At 45.3% G+C, this 16,555-nt stretch overlaps 1 protein-coding gene across 1 annotated transcript in view; it reads right to left on the reverse strand.

Annotated features, from left to right (window-relative positions):
* LOC115159851 (rho guanine nucleotide exchange factor 28) overlaps positions 1-16,555 on the reverse strand; it is a 121,787-nt gene that overhangs the window by 3,025 nt on the left and 102,207 nt on the right. The window contains exons 33-35 of the mRNA XM_029709915.1: positions 15,889-16,092; positions 14,565-14,870; positions 10,209-10,536 (exon numbers count right to left, since the gene is read on the reverse strand). Coding sequence (XP_029565775.1) covers positions 10,209-10,536; positions 14,565-14,870; positions 15,889-16,092 — 838 coding nt within the window. The remainder of the gene's footprint in view (positions 1-10,208; positions 10,537-14,564; positions 14,871-15,888; positions 16,093-16,555) is intronic.

The raw sequence follows: 16,555 nt of genomic DNA on the forward strand, positions 1-16,555 counted from the left end.
TATGATATAATAACCCCAGGTAGATAAATAACCATCTATGATATAATAACCCCAGGTTGCTAAATAACTACAGACACAGTATGATATAATAACATCAGGTAGATAAATAACAACAGACACAGTATGATATAATAACCCCAGGTAGGTAAATAACTACAGACACAGTATGATATAATAACATCAGGTAGATAAATAACAACAGACACAGTATGATATAATAACCCCAGGTAGATAAATAACTACAGACACAGTATGATATAATAACCCCAGGTAGGTAAATAGCTACAGACACAGTATGATATAATAACATCAGGTAGATAAATAACCATCAGACCCAGTATGATATAATAACCCCAGGTAGATAAATATCTACACAGTATGATATAATAACATCAGGTAGATAAATAACTACAGACACAGTATGATATAATAACCCCAGGTAGATAAATATCTACACAGTATGATATAATAACCCCAGGTAGATGAATAACTACAGACACAGTATGATATAATAACCCCAGGTAGATGAATAACTACAGACACAGTATGATATAATAACCCCAGGTAGATAAATATCTACACAGTATGATATAATAACCCCAGGTAGATAACCATCAGACACAGTATGATATAATAACCCCAGGTAGATAAATAACTACAGGCACAGTATGATATAATAACCCCAGATAGATAAATAATCACAGACACAGTATGATATAATAACCCCAGGTAGATAAATAACTACAGGCACAGTATGATATAATAACCCCAGATAGATAAATAGCCACAGACACACTATGATATAATAACCCCAGGAAGATAAATAACCATCTGACAAAGTATGATATAATTTTTTACCTTTATTTAACTAGACAAGTCAGTTAAGAAAAAAATCTTATTTTCAATGATGTCCTAGGAACAGTGGGTTAATTGCCTTGTTCAGGGGCAGAACGACAGATATGTACCTTGTCAGCTCAGGGATTCGATCTTGCGACCTTCGGTTGCTAGTCCAACACTCCAACCACTAGGCTACGCTACCGCCACACTACATGGATGGACCCGGCTGACAGCCCACTATAATGAGTTCATCCATTTGCTCTTTAACTAAAACAAACTCAGCAAAAAAAGAAACGTCCCTTTTTCAGGACCCTGTCTTTCAACGATAATTCGCAAAAATCCAAGTAACTTCACAGATCTTCATTGTAAAGGGTTTAAACACTGTTTCCCTTGCTTGTTCAATGAATCATAAACAATTAATGAACATGCACCTGTGGAACGGTCGTTAAGACACTAACAGCTTACAGACGGTAGGCAATTAAGGTCACAGTTATGAAAACTTAGGACACTAAAGAGGCATTTCTACTGACTTTGAAAAACACCAAAAGAAAGATGCCCAGGGTCCCTGCTCATCTGCGTGTACGTGTCTTAGGCATGCTGCAAGGAGACATGAGGACTGCAGATGTGGCCAGGGCAATAAATTGCAATGTCCGTACTGTGAGACGCCTAAGACAGCGCTACAAGGAGACCGGACGGACAGCTGATCGTCCTCGCAGTGGCAGACAAAGTGTAACAACACCTGCACAGGATCAGAACATCCGAACATCACACCTGCGGGACAGGTACAGGATGGCAACAACAACTGCCCGAGTTACACCAGGAACGCACAATCCCTCCATCAGTGCTCAGACTGTCCGCAGTAGGCTGAGAGAGGCTGGACTGAGGGCTTGCAGGCCTGTTGTAAGGCAGGTCCACACCAGACATCACCGGCAACAACGTCGCCAAAGGGCACAAACCCAACGTCGCTTGACCAGACAGGACTGGCAAAAAGGGCTCTTCACTGACGAGTCGCCGTTTTGTCTCACCGGGGGTGATGGTCGGATTTGCATTTATCTTCAAAGGAATGAGCGTTACACCGAGGCCTGTACTCTGGAGCGGGATCGATTTAGATGTGGAGGGTCCGTCATGGCCAGCGAAGAGCCCGGATCTCAATCCCATTGAGCACGTCTGGGACCTATTGGATCGGAGGGTGAGGGCTAGGGCCATTCCCCCCAGAAATGTCCGGGAACTTGCAGGTGCCTTGGTGGATGTCAAATCTGGTACAGTCTATGCCACACCAGATACTGACTGTTACTTTGATTTTGATCCCCCCCCCTTTGTTCAGGGACACATTATTACTTTTCTGTTAATCACATGTCTGTGGAATTGGTTCAGTTTATGTCTCAGTTGTTGAATCTTGTTATGTTCATACAAATATTTATACATGTTAAGTTTTCTGAGAATAAACGCAGTTGACAGTGAGGACGTTTCCTTTTTTGCTGAGTTTACATCAACCTCTGCAGCTCTGTACAAGAGAGTCAATGAATAACACATGCTCAGTTTAGCCATCAGTAACTTCTCTTTGCTCTTTTACTTAAAAGAGTTTAACTGACTGTTGTCATTTTGTCACTGTCATCATTATCATTAGGATAGATGGACACCTGCACACCCAGACGGGACCCTCAGGAGGAGGAAGGAGTGTGTGTGTGCGTTTCTGAGTGTGCATGTGTGAATGTATGCATATATGCGTGTGTGCATGTGTGAATGTATGCATGTACGTGCACAAGAAAGTGTTTGTGTGTGTGTGTGTGCGCGTGTGTATGTGTGTGCGTAGGACAGGTGCATAGCCATGGCCAAGAGCGTCTGCTAAATGACTACAAATGTAAAATGTAAAAGTAATATGAGCCCTTCACACGCCGCATTTTGGTCTCCTTTAGACGACCCTTATTACAGAACCACCCACCATGATTGGATCAAGCGGCGTGCCCGGGTAGATATGGACACCTGGTCAGTGGAAGAATGGTGGGAAAGGAGAAACTGGACTTGGGGCCAGGTAATCCAGAGATTTTGGAACTTACCTGGAAGAAACGGGAGGCAGCCCCCCCAAAAATGGGGGGGGCACACGAGTAGTTTGGCTGGGCAAGGGTTGAGGCCTGAGTCAACTACTCATGCTTTTTGTAGCGAGCATGTGCCTGCCTCTCGCACTCTCTCTCCAGTGCGCCTCCGTAGCACAGTATGTCCTGTGCCTGTTCCTCGCACTCTTCCTCATAACCCGGTACGGCCAGTGCCTGCTGTGAGCACTCGGCCCTTAGTGCGTCTCCCCAGTCCGGTGAGACCGATTCCTGCTCCTCGTAAAAAGCCTCCAGTGATAGTCGATGGTCCGACGCCCGTAAGGATGATCCTTGGCGAGGAACCTATTGAAATGATCCATGGCATAGAGTCAGTAGCAACGGTCATAAGTCCGGAACCGATGATGACGCCTCCTAGTCCGGAGCCTCCGGCGACGCTCCTCAGCCCAGAGCCTCCAGCGGCGCTCCCCAGCCCGGAGCCTCCAGCGACGCTCCCCAGCCCGGACCCTCCAGCGACGCTCCCCAGTCCGGAGCCTCCAGCGATGCTCCTCAGCCCGGAGCCTCCAGCGACGCTCCTCAGCCCGGAGCCTTCAGCGGAGGTCTACGGCCCGGAGCCTTCAGCGGAGGTCTGCGGCCCAGAGCCTTCAGCGGAGGTCTGCGGCCCAGAGCATTCAGCGGAGGTCTGCAACCCAGAGCCTGAAGCGGAGGTTTGCAGCCCAGAGCCTTCAGCTGTGGTCTGCAACCCAGAGCCTTCAGCGGAGGTTTGCAGCCCAGAGCCTTCAGCAGTGGTCTGCAACCCAGAGCCTTCAGCGGAGATCTGCAGCCCAGAGCCTTCAGCGGAGGTCTGCAACCCAGAGCCTTCAGCGGAGGTCTGCAGCCCAGAGCCTTCAGCGGCAGCCTGCAGCCCAGATCCTCCAGCGGCGGCTTGGAGGTCGGAACCTCTAGTAGTGGTCTACAGCACAGGGATTCCGTTAGGGATCTACAATCCGATTCCTCCAATAATGATCTACAGGCTTATGTTACAGAAGCAGAGGAATCTACGGGCGGAATGGAGGTTTCGCCCTGAGCCAGAGCCACCTCTGTTGCTGGAGGATCGGGAGAAGAGGAAGGTTCTGGGTGTTGCATATGAGCCGCCATAGACTGTTGTCACCCTCCCTGCCCTCCCTTTGTGTTTGGGGTTGTTGTTGTTTTTTTTGGTTTAGGTGCAGTCGGAGTCTGCACCTTTGGGTGGGGGGGTACTGTCACGTTCTGACCTTAGTATGAGGTAATTTTTCCATAGTAGATTGGTCAGGGCGTGACAGGGGGGTGTTTTTGTCTATGTATGTTGGGTTTTCTGTTTCTGTTTCTGTTTTCTATGTGGGTTGTCTAGATTGTCGTTCTATGTTGTATTTTCTATGTTGGTGCTGGGTATGGTTTCCAATCAGAGGCAGGTGTTTTTCGTTGTCTCTGATTGGAAGCCATACTTAGGCAGCCTGTTTTTCATGGGGTTTTGTGGGTGGTTGTTTTCCTTTTCGTTGTTTGTACCTGACGGGACTGTTGTTGGTCGTTTTGTTATTTTGCAAAGTGTTTTCATTAAAAGTAATATGAGCACTTCACATGCCGCATTTTGGTCTCCTTTAGACGACCCTTATTACACTGTGGTAATAGATAATGTGGCTGTAAGGGTCTGCTGTAAAAGATAATGTGGCTGTAAGGGTTTGTGGTAATAGATAATGTGGTTGTAAGGGTCTGTGGTAATAGATAATGTGGCTGTAATGGTCTGTAAGGGTCTGTGGTAATAGATCATGTGGCTGTAAGGGTTTGTGGTAATAGATAATGTGGCTGTAAGGGTCTGTGGTAATTGATCATGTGGCTATAAGGGTCTGTGGTAATAGATAATGTGGCTGTAAGGGTCTGTGGTAATAGATAATGTGGCTGTAAGGGTCTGTGGTAATAGATAATGTGGCTGTAAGGGTCTGTGGCAATAGATAATTTGGCTGAAAGGGCCTGTGCTAATAGATAATGTTGCTGTAAGGGTCTGCTGTAAAAGATAATGTGGCTGTAAGGGTTTGTGGTAATAGATAATGTGGTTGTAAGGGTCTGTGGTAATAGATAATGTGGCTGTGATGGTCTGTAAGGGTCTGTGGTAATAGATCATGTGGCTGTAAGGGTCTGTGGTAATAGATACTGTGGCTGTAAGGGTCTGTAAGGGTCTGTGGTAATAGACAATGTGGCTATAAGGGTCTGTGGTAATAGATAATGTGGCTGTAAGGGTCTGTGGTAATAAATCATGTGGCTGTAAGGGTCTGTGGTAATAGATCATTGGGCTTTAATGGTCTGTGGTAATAGATAATGTGGATGTAAGCGTTTGTAAGGGTCTGTGGTAAAATATCATGTGGCTGTAAAGGTCTGTAAGGGTCTGTGGTAATAGATAATGTGTCTGTAAGGGTCTGCAAAGGTCTGTGGTAATAGATGGTGTGGCTGTAAGGGTCTGCGGTAATAGATAATGTGGATGTAAGCGTTTGTAAGGGTCTGTGGTAAAAGATCATGTGGCTGTAAAGGTCTGTAAGGGTCTGTAGTAATAGATAATGTGGCTGTAAGGGTATGTGGTATATAGATAATGTAGATGTAAGGGTCTGTGGTAATAGATAATGTGGCTGTAAGGGTATGTGGTATATAGATAATGTAGATGTAAGGGTCTGTGGTAATAGATAATGTGGCTGTAAGGGTCTGTGGTAATAGATCATGTGGCTGTAAGGGTATGTGGTATATAGATAATGTGGATGTAAGGGTCTGTGGTAATAGATAATGTGGCTGTAAGGGTTTGTGGTAATAGATAATGTGGATGTAAGCGTTTGTAAGGCTCTGTGGTAAAAGATCATGTGGCTGTAAGGGTCTGTTAGGGTCTGTAGTAATAGATAATGTGGCTATAAGGGTCTGTAGTAATAGATAATGTGGCTGTAAGGGTCTGTGGTAATAGATACTGTGGCTGTAAGGGTCTGCTGTAAAAGATAATGTGGATGGAAGGGTCTGTAAGGTTCTGTGGTAATAGATAATGTTGCTGTAAGGGTCTGTGGTAATAGATAATGTGGCTGTAAGGGTCTGTGGTAATAGATAATTTGGCTGAAAGGGCCTGTGCTAATAGATAATGTTGCTGTAAGGGTCTGCTGTAAAAGATAATGTGGCTGTAAGGGTTTGTGGTAATAGATAATGTGGTTGTAAGGGTCTGTGGTAATAGATAATGTGGCTGTAATGGTCTGTAAGGGTCTGTGGTAATAGATCATGTGGCTGTAAGGGTCTGTGGTAATAGATAATGTTGCTGTAAGGGTCTGTGGTAATAGATAATTTGGCTGAAAGGGCCTGTGCTAATAGATAATGTTGCTGTAAGGGTCTGCTGTAAAAGATAATGTGGCTGTAAGGGTTTGTGGTAATAGATAATGTGGTTGTAAGGGTCTGTGGTAATAGATAATGTGGCTGTAATGGTCTGTAAGGGTCTGTGGTAATAGATCATGTGGCTGTAAGGGTTTGTGGTAATAGATAATGTGGCTGTAAGGGTCTGTGGTAATAGATCATGTGGCTGTAAGGGTCTGTGGTAATAGATAATGTGGTTGTAAGGGTCTGTGGTAATAGATAATGTGGCTGTAATGGTCTGTAAGGGTCTGTGGTAATAGATCATGTGGCTGTAAGGGTTTGTGGTAATAGATAATGTGTCTGTAAGGGTCTGTGGTAATAGATCATGTGGCTGTAAGGGTCTGTGGTAATAGATCATGTGGCTGTAAGGGTCTGTGGTTATAGATCATGTGGCTGTAAGGGTCTGTGGCAATAGATCATGTGGCTGTAAGGGTCTGTGGTAATAGATCATGTGGCTGTAAGGGTCTGTAAGGGTCTGTGGTAATAGATCATGTGGCTGTAAGGGTCTGTGGTAATAGATCATGTGGCTGTAAGGGTCTGTGGTAATAGATCATGTGGTTGTAAGGGTCTGTGGTAATAGATAATGTGGCTGTAAGGGTCTGTGGTAATAGATCATGTGGCTGTAAGGGTCTGTGGTAATAGATAATGTGGTTGTAAGGGTCTGTGGTAATAGATAATGTGGCTGTAAGGGTCTGTGGCAACAGATCATGTGGCTGTAAGGGTCTGTGGTAATAGATCATGTGGCTGTAAGGGTCTGTGGTAATAGATAATGTGGTTGTAAGGGTCTGTGGTAATAGATAATGTGGCTGTAAGGGTCTGTGGCAATAGATAATGTGGCTGTAAGGGTCTGTGGTAATAGATAATGTGGCTGTAAGGGTTTGTGGTAATAGATAATGTGGCTGTAAGGGTCTGTGGTAATAGATCATGTGGCTGTAAGGGTCTGTGGTAATAGATCATGTGGCTGTAAGGGTCTGTGGTAATAGATAATGTGGTTCTAAGGGTCTGTGGTAAAAGATCATGTGGCTGTAAGGGTCTGTAAGGGTCTGTGGTAATAGATGGTGTGGTTGTAAGGGTCTGTGGTAATAGATAATGTGGCTGTAAGGGTCTGTGGTAATAGATAATGTGGTTCTAAGGGTCTGTGGTAATAGATAATGTGGTTGTAAGGGTCTGTGGTAATAGATAATGTGGCTGTAAGGGTCTGTGGTAATAGATAATGTGGCTGTAAGGGTCTGTGGTAATAGATGGTGTGGTTTATACATCGCCTCATTGTGTTCCCACAGGAATGTGTCGGACTCTGTTTCATTAATTAGTGAGCTCCTTGTTAGCTAACCACTAGTGTGTGTGTGTGTGTGTGTGTGTGTGTGTGTGTGTGTGTGTGTGTGTGTGTGTGTGTGTGTGTGTGTGTGTGTGAGAGTGTGTTAGTGTGCCACTGTTAGCCATTGTCTTAGACCTTTAACTGGGCTGTGATAGATGGGTCTGTACTATAAAGCCTCAGGTCAAAGACTCCTCACAGGGACTGGATACCATTTTCGAAATGCAATTACTGTTCAAATCAGTGAGATAAAATCCAATAGGATGACTTTAACACCAAGTGTAATGTCAGAAGGCCTGTCATTCATTAAAATGTCAGATAGTCAGGATAATCTTCAAACTAATTATATTTCTATGGGTCCAGTACAGTAACTCACTATACCATCATAGTGAGCACTGATCTTCATAGTTTCATCCCTTATTCATTTTCAGAAGCAGCACAATATTCTGGTTGGTTTACTGTTCAATATTTACAGTAGTTGTTATTTTCAAAGGCCACCGTTATTCAACAGCTAGGCGAGATGGGAAAATCTGATTGGATTCATTGGATCAAATTTCAATCCTTCCATTTTTTCCATTATCATTGTGCAGGAGAACATTCCGGAAATCCTGAGAGAGGGAACAATCCCAAAGGCCCTGTGTGAGGGGGAAGAACCGTCCTCACTTGGATGTGAGGTAGAGAAATCAGACTTCTGATAGCTCTGAACAAGATATGGAGGATTTTTTGGATCAAATACGTTTTGTTTTTGAAGGTGAGATATTGATTTCCTGGATACTATTCTAGTGTGGAATATGAGAGTTCTGTAACATGGGATCGTGTACAGACCCAGAATGCACTAGTAATCTATACCGCCAAATGCAGTGCATTAAATAGTAATGAATGATGTATTGTGAATAGAGATCCATAGAACGTAGGAAGGTGAGATATAGTGTTGGAGTTTGGAGGGAAATCAACCCCCTGAGAGGGAAGTCAACATTTGCATCCCAAATGGAACCCTATCCCCTTTAAAGTGCACTACTGTTGACTAGACCCAGTACTAAATAGGGAATAGGTTGCCATTTGGGACGTAGTCCATCTGTGAATCCTGCTGACCTATCAGATAACATACACCTCTAACAGGACAGGAGCAATGCATTATGGGGCCTGTCTGGGGCCACAGAGGGGTGCATTGTTGGTAATATGTCAGGTAAGACCTGGCCCTGTGGTGGGTGGGGGTATCCACCCGTCTGTCTTGTTAACAAGATACTGTGATTCTACGGTGGCTCACGTGTGGTGGATAAAAGGAGAAGGTAATAAGGCGATCGATGGGGAGAGATCGTGCTCCGGTCACATAACAGTAAACAATTCAGCAGCCTGTATCACTGATAGTTACTATAGAGATACCCATTAAATAGGCTATTCAAATAGAAGCATCCATTCTTGTGTATATTCAACAAGTGGCCCTCATCGTAGCCTGTAATATTTCCAGTTCAGATCAGTGTGCATGTATATTAAACCAGTGAGGTATGACAGTTGAAACCTGTGAGACGTATAGACGCAAACAGACGTCGGCTGACACATGAGCAGTGAAATTCAGATGAATATGTGCATCTCTCATAGCTCCCTCCCCTCTATCCCTATATCCCTCTATCCCTCTATCCCCTGCTCCTCTGATGACAAGTCGTGCTGTAATGAGTTTTGTAAAGATTTTTCGGATCGATGCTCCAATCCGTCAGCCATGGGCTCTGAGCTGTGATTCACACGCTGTTGACCCGGCCCCCGGCGCTCAATAGATAGAGAACACACAATTACTTTTCTCTCTCCTAGGCGAGAAGGGCCAGACTAGGCTGGTGTAGACGGTGGTGGGGGTGCGGGGGTTGAGGTGGGGGAATCTTTGTCAGGAGACACTGATTAACTGGGAAAGAAGGACAAGCAAGGCCTCACATCGCTTCCAAACAGGAACAGCCTTGAGAGGAATGGGAGGTGTGTGTGTGGTGGGTACAGAGGTTGTATTTACTTTCTCACAGGTAGCAGCTAGGCCTCATGATATCATGAGGTATCAAAGAAAGAGAGAGAGAAGGAGAGAGAGGGGGGAGGGAGAGGGGGGAGAAAAAGAGCCTGTCATATTGCTGATGTCACATTTAGTTGTATGGTATTTAGTCAGTCAATGTCAGATCCCATCAACTCATGCTGTGTGTAATCAATCAAATTCAGCCGAGAAAGCCGGAATCATCTTGTATTTAAGATTAGAGAATAAACACAATCTCTGTAACAGAGATGGATTCACACAACTTTCTGGAGCTGAGTCTTACTGTTGGGTTTCTGCTCAGAGCCCTGTCCCCCTGAGGGTCTGGAACTGGGTCTTACCGTTGGGTTTCTGCTCAGAGCCCTGTCCCCCTGAGGGTCTGGAACTGGGTCTTACCGTTGGGTTTCTGCTCAGAGCCCTGTCCCCCTGAGGGTCTGGAACTGGGTCTTACCGTTGGGTTTCTGCTCAGAGCCCTGTCCCCCTGAGGGTCTGGAACTGGGTCTTACCGTTGGGTTTCTGCTCAGAGCCCTGTCCCCCTGAGGGTCTGGAACTGGGTCTTACCGTTGGGTTTCTGCTCAGAGCCCTGTCCCCCTGAGGGTCTGGAACTGGGTCTTACCGTTGGGTTTCTGCTCAGAGCCCTGTCCCCCTGTGGGTGTGTAGAGGTACCCGGTGACACCGGTGCCCCCCGCCCAGCCCTGGGGTGTGTGTGTGTCAGGGTGGAGTTGGAGTGTCTGTCCGTGGCTGGAGCGGGCCAGTAGGGTGTTCAGGCTGTTGTGGGTTCGAGGGTCATCTCCGTACCCCAGGGACCCCCCTCTCTGCTGCTGCTGCAGGTGGTGGTGCACATGGCGGTTGTTGAGCCCCATTGCCGTGGTGACCGCTGCCTCGTTGACAAAAACTGAGCCGCCGTTGTCAAGATGGCCTCCAGGCTGACCAGGAAGTGAGTCCTATGGGAGAAGAACATAGACAGAATGCCACGTTAACAGAACACAGAGCGTGAAGGACGACCATGACAAGAGCATTATCGTAAACATACAGAGAAACCATAACACTAAGACAAGAGTTAGCTATGGGCAACAGTATAACCATTGCTACTTATCAGACATAGTCAACTAGTCACAGTGGCTATTTACAATAATGGTTTATTCAGTTTATCCATGGCCCAAAAAATGGAATTGTCATCAAAAATAATATTTGAGAGTTGTAATCCATATTTTCAGTGTGAAGTATGCCAATTCATATTATATTTCCTGTAATTAACAACAAGATCACTGCTGCAGTGGAGCTGGGCTACCTCTGCTTGGCAAGGTGCTGTAAAGCCCATCCTCCTGCCAGAAAGACCTTCTCATTAAAGAGGATCTGACAGAGGACACAGGATCTGTCTCTGACCCCCTGACCCTCTGCCTGGGGCTAAATGTTAGCAGGGTAACACTAAACACTACATCCATACTGATCAGCAGGGAAACGCTAATGGATCCAAATGGCACCCTGTTCCCTTCGTAGTGCACTACTTTTGACCAGGGACCATAGGGAATAGGGTGCCAATTGGAACACAAGCTAAGACTGCACTGCTTCCATACAGATCAGCCTGCAGTAACTCATGTTTTCTGTCACGGAAGTAGGCAGTTCGTGTTGGACTGCTAATTCTGCCTCAGCTTTGACACAGATTAAATGAATGAGGTAGGAGAACATCTTACCTAGGCTGGACATAGCATACAGAAGAGAAGTACGTAGATGAGAGAGAAAGAGGAGGAGAGTGAGACACATATGAGACCCCCCTCCCATTCCACTCTATACACGTTGAATCATCCCACCTGCTGAACCTCACAACACAAGCTCAACCCCACGGAGGCCTAGGCCAGGGGGTAAATGGTCTACATTCATGAGGTCGTTGGTTTTAACATACGCCCTCCCCCATAAGGTCCTGTAGAGGGGCAGGCAGAGGGCAGAGTATAGGAACACTGTTCTATTTATACTATCTCTCTCCCCCTCTCTCTCTCCCTCTCTCTGTCTCTCCTCTCGCTATCTCTCTCCTCTCACTCTCTCTCCCACTCTTTCTCCTTGCCTTTTCTCTCCTCTCCCCACCTCTCTCTCTGTCTCTCTCTCTCCCTCCCGCTCTCTCTCTCTCTCTCTCTCTATGCCTCTCCTCTCAGCTTGGGGGCATATTTCACTACAGGCCCGCTGCACTCGCTTTTCAAACAAAGTGTCGATATGAATAATTAAAGTATTTTGGAGAGGATTGATTGGTTTGCGGCGTTCGCATGCTTTTAATTATTTTGTCGCTGGAGCTTTTATTCTCTACGGTTTAATTATCATCAATCATGAAGTTGTTTATTAGCGAGCGGAGCTGCTGAGCGTTGAGACAGACGACGCTCAAATTGCTCTCATTACCGCAGGTCGTATATCAAGGGCCGGATGGAGCTGCTATGTGTGACTGAGTGGGCCACCGTAGCTTTGGTTGCTGGCTACACTTTGTCCTGGGAGAGAGGCACTTCTCAATAATGAACTTCTAACCCAGGGAGAAACATGACCTTGGTTCACACACACATATACACAGGCAGGTTGACGTTTATTGTCATGAATCCTGCCCTGGAGGCAGAACTGAGCGATTTCCACTAGATGGGCCAGCTGCAAGTCAAAATTGGCTATATCGTAAAAATGTATGAAAACAAATGTGTTTTTTAAAGTGGAACTGACAGTGTTTTAACTACTTTGCAGCTATGAAACAAACAGACAATCATAATATTAGTAAAAAATATACATTTCCCAGTTTGGGAATCCAGGCTGTATCACAACCGGCCGTGATTGGGAGTCCCAAAGGGCGGCGCCCAATTGGCCCAGCGTCGCCCGTGTTCAGCCGGTGTAGGCCGTCATTGTAAATAAGAATTTGTTCTTAACTGACTTGCCTAGTTAACTAAAGGTTAAATTTAAAAAATGTAAACTTTATAAGAGGTTTTAAAAATAGGTTCTATTTGACTCAACATTCCATGATGTACACTAAGGCATTGTTGGCAGAATAGATGGATGCAGTTAAATTAATGGTCAATATAATACATTTCGTGGTAGTCAAAAAATATTGCTATCTAGTTGTAAATCACAGCTGTCCTGGTACATAGTTTGCTGCCTCCATTCAGGATGCACTGTATCAGTTTCAAACTCATTATTTTGGACAAAAACGGACGAATGTAACTAAGGCTGGGAATGACAATACAATCAAACTAGCAAGGCAATGATCACAAGTCAGTCATAACGTGGCTAATAGGCTAGCGTATCTATTTATGTAGCAAGCTAAAAACACGGAGCCTAACGTTAGCCAGCTAGCTAGCTGCTAGGAGGATGTCATGCCATTGGAGGAGTAAGTGAGTGACTCATATCGTTTTTCGGTGGCTATACACAACTAGAGATACAGGTGTCATTTGGTTAGCTAGCAAGAACTTGAATGACTGTTATCCAGTTAGCATATCTCTTGCCTTTCCAAATTCACTCTGGTTATCTACTCAGATTTCAGAGCACTCTTGTCTGAGTGTGCCAGAGCACAAAATAACTGATGAATTTACGAGCGCGCAACACCCGCTGAATATGCCGGTGTCAGTAAATGTAGGCAAAAAAGTAATAGTTAGTCCCAAACACTCTAGATAACATGTAAACAGCCTTACCGGCTCTGCTACGGCGAGTAAAATGGTCAGATTGAGGTGTTCTCTCATTTGTGTCTGGAAGTAGCTAGCTAGCAAGCTAGCTAACTTTAGCCAGTTAGATTGGGTGCTTGGTTGGGACATGCATACATTGGCAGGCAAGCTGCAGAAGGACGAGCAGGCTACAATTCCCCATTGTTTATCAGTGCAATTTTGACTGCCAACTAGCTGAAAAGTTTGAGAGCGTTTATCTAATGTTCCTTCTTTAGATTTTAGCTCATCTTGCTCTGGCTAGCATTAGTTGTTGATCTTGTTGTTGTTGATGTGTATAACTGAGGGAGAGAAAGTCTACCTCTTCATGGTTGTTTGATCAATAGAACTGTAAAGTTCCCAAATGTAAGAGGACTCCCGTGGTATTACATACTTGCAGAAATCCATTCAGGTGTATTTTGTAGCTTTTGGCGAATGTGTTCTAATGATCTAAAGTCACGCTGTTGCTACTAAACACACAGTCCAGTTCAAAGTGAATGATGGCAGTCCCGATTGGCAAATGGATTGTTTGTATAAAGGCCTACTGTAGCTCTGATTGGCTATAGCTCACCGGTCTGTGTAGACTCAGGTCTTGGACGAGACAGATGTTTTTATTAGGTTTAATTTACTGCAGTGTCTATTAATTGTCCAAACTCTCGGTCGCTTTCCCGCCACTCTATTGCTGTAGAATTTTCACAAATGCCTTGGTATACGTAATCCGCAAACATTCTAAGAATATATGAAAACGTGAAAATGACCATATCAGATGTTTTATTTTTTAAGTGTCATATTCTTCCTGGGGGTGTATGTGAACAGATTTTAATAAGATTTCATGTTGCTAAAATGCTGTCAGTTCTACTTTAAGGTTAGGGTTAGGCATTATGGTTAGCTGTGTGGTTAAGGTTAGGGCTAAGGTTAAGGTTTAAAACACAGTAGGCTGCTGATAATAATGGCCGGAACTGAGCAAATGGAATGACATTAAAAACCTGGAAACCATGTGTTTGATATATTTGATACCATTCCACTGATTCCACTCCAGTCAACCATCAACTAATGAGCCCGTCCTCCCCAATTAATGTGCCACCAACCTCCTGTAGTTTATAATCAGATTTTATGACTTTGTGGCTGTGCCAGCTTGTGACCACTCTGCAGAGCTGCCTCCAGGGCAAGATTCATGACAATAAATGCCAACCTGCTTATACACACCCTTATAGTATATTTACTCTCAGCATCTCTCATTCACACTCATGCAGTGAGTATTAGCTACAGGCTAGGATGCCATCTGAGAACCCACTCACCCCCCTCACACACACCTGATGACAGCGGTCCAGCGGTATGACCATGACAGGCAGGCTCCTTTGTCGGCTGTGTCTCCAGCTCTGCAACAGGTTCTGCTGTGTCTCCAGCCTCTCCCTCTCCTTCTCCACACTCCTCTGGCTCTCTCTCAGCCTCTCCAGGCTCTGCTGGTACTCTCCCAGCTGCTCCTCCAGCTCTTCCCGCTCCTGTTTCAGCCTCTCAGCCTCCAGGTGGCACTGTCTCTCCCTCTCCTCCAGCCTGCTCTCCAGCTCCCCCTGTTGGCTGTGGCGTGCCTGGCACTCCCTCTCCCACCGCTGTCTCTCCTGGAGGTACGGAAATGTTCAACAGAATCCATTAGTTGATGGTTGCTTGCCGCGATAAATCGTTTAATAAAAATATATTTTTTAAACTAATAAATCCTGGCAAAGTACAAAAAGAGGTGAGTGTGCATAGTAGATATACACTACCGTTCAAAAGTTTGGGGTCACTTAGAAATGTCCTTATTTTTGAAAGAAAATTTTAAAAAATTATGCCTAGAAGGCCAGCATCCCAGAGTCGCCTCTTCACTGTTGATATTGAGACTGGTGTTTTGCGGGTACTATGAAGCTGCCAGTTGAGGACTTGTGAGGTGTCTGTTTCTCAAACGAGACACTCTAATGTACTTGTCCTCTTGCTCAGTTGTGCACCGGGGCCTCCCACTTCTCTTTCTATTCTAGTTAGAGCCAGTTTGCGCTGTTCTGTGAAGGGAGTAGTACACATCGTTGTACGAGATCTTCAGTTTCTTGGCAATTTCTCGCATGGAATAACCTTCATTTTTCAGAACAAGAATAGACTGACGAGTTTCAGAAGAAAGGTCTTTGTTTCTGTCCATTTTGAGCCTGTAATCGAACCCACAAATGCTGATGCTCAAGATACTCAACTAGTCTAAAGAAAGCCGTTTTATTGCTTCTTTAATCAGTACAACAGTTTTCAGCTGTGCTAACATAATTACAAAAGGGTTTTCTAATGATCAATTAGCCTTTTAAAATGATAAACTTGGATTAGCTAACACAATGTGCCATTGGAACACAGGAGTGATGGCTGCTGATAATGGGCCTCTGTACGCCTATGTAGATAGCCGTTTCCAGCTACAATAGTCATTTGCAACATTAACAATCTCTACACTGTATTTCTGATCTATTTTATTTTAACGGACAAATAAATTAGCTTTTCTTTCAAAAACAAGGACGTTTCTAAGTGACCCCAAACTTTTGAACGATAGTGTATGCTTACTTATTTTGGAATCAATAAGGTCACCCTAAATTGATTAATCAATTTATTGATTAATCTAACTCATCCTACCTGGTGCAGCCTGCCCTGCAGCCGTACCGCTGCCGCCACCTCCTCACGGCGCTTCTCTAGGTTACGCTGCTTCTCCTGCTCCTGCAGAGCGTTGCCACGGAGACATGGGGTGTGTGGTCTCGGAGAGCGGGGGGAGTGGCGGTCACTCTCGTGGAGGAGGAACTTCTGAACCTCGTAGAAACTGTCTTGGATGGTTACCGCCGCCTGCAGAGAGGAAACAAATATGTGATGATAACATGACTGACTGACTGACTGGCTGGCTGAATGGCTGACTGGCTCATTGACTGACTGACTGACTAACTCATTGACTAGCTGGCTGGCTGACTATCTGACTACTTGGCTGGCTGACTGACTGGTTGGCCGGCTGGATGGCTGACTGACTGGTTGGTCGGCTGGATGGCTGACTGACTAGCTGGCTGGCTGGCTGACTGGTTATCCGGCTGGATGGTTGACTGATTGACTGGTTGGCCAGCTGACTGATTGACTAGCTGGCTGGATTGCTGACTGACTGACTGGTTGGCCAGCTGGATGGCTGACTGATTAACTAGCTGGCTGGATGGCTGACTGACTGACTCATTGACTGACTAAATGACTAACTCATTGACTTGCTGGCTGTCTGACTAGCTGACTACCTGGCTGGCTGGCTGACTGACTGACTGGTTGGTCG

Source organism: Salmo trutta, chromosome 23 (assembly GCF_901001165.1).
Source record: "Salmo trutta chromosome 23, fSalTru1.1, whole genome shotgun sequence".
Taxonomy (NCBI): Eukaryota; Metazoa; Chordata; class Actinopteri; order Salmoniformes; family Salmonidae; genus Salmo; species Salmo trutta.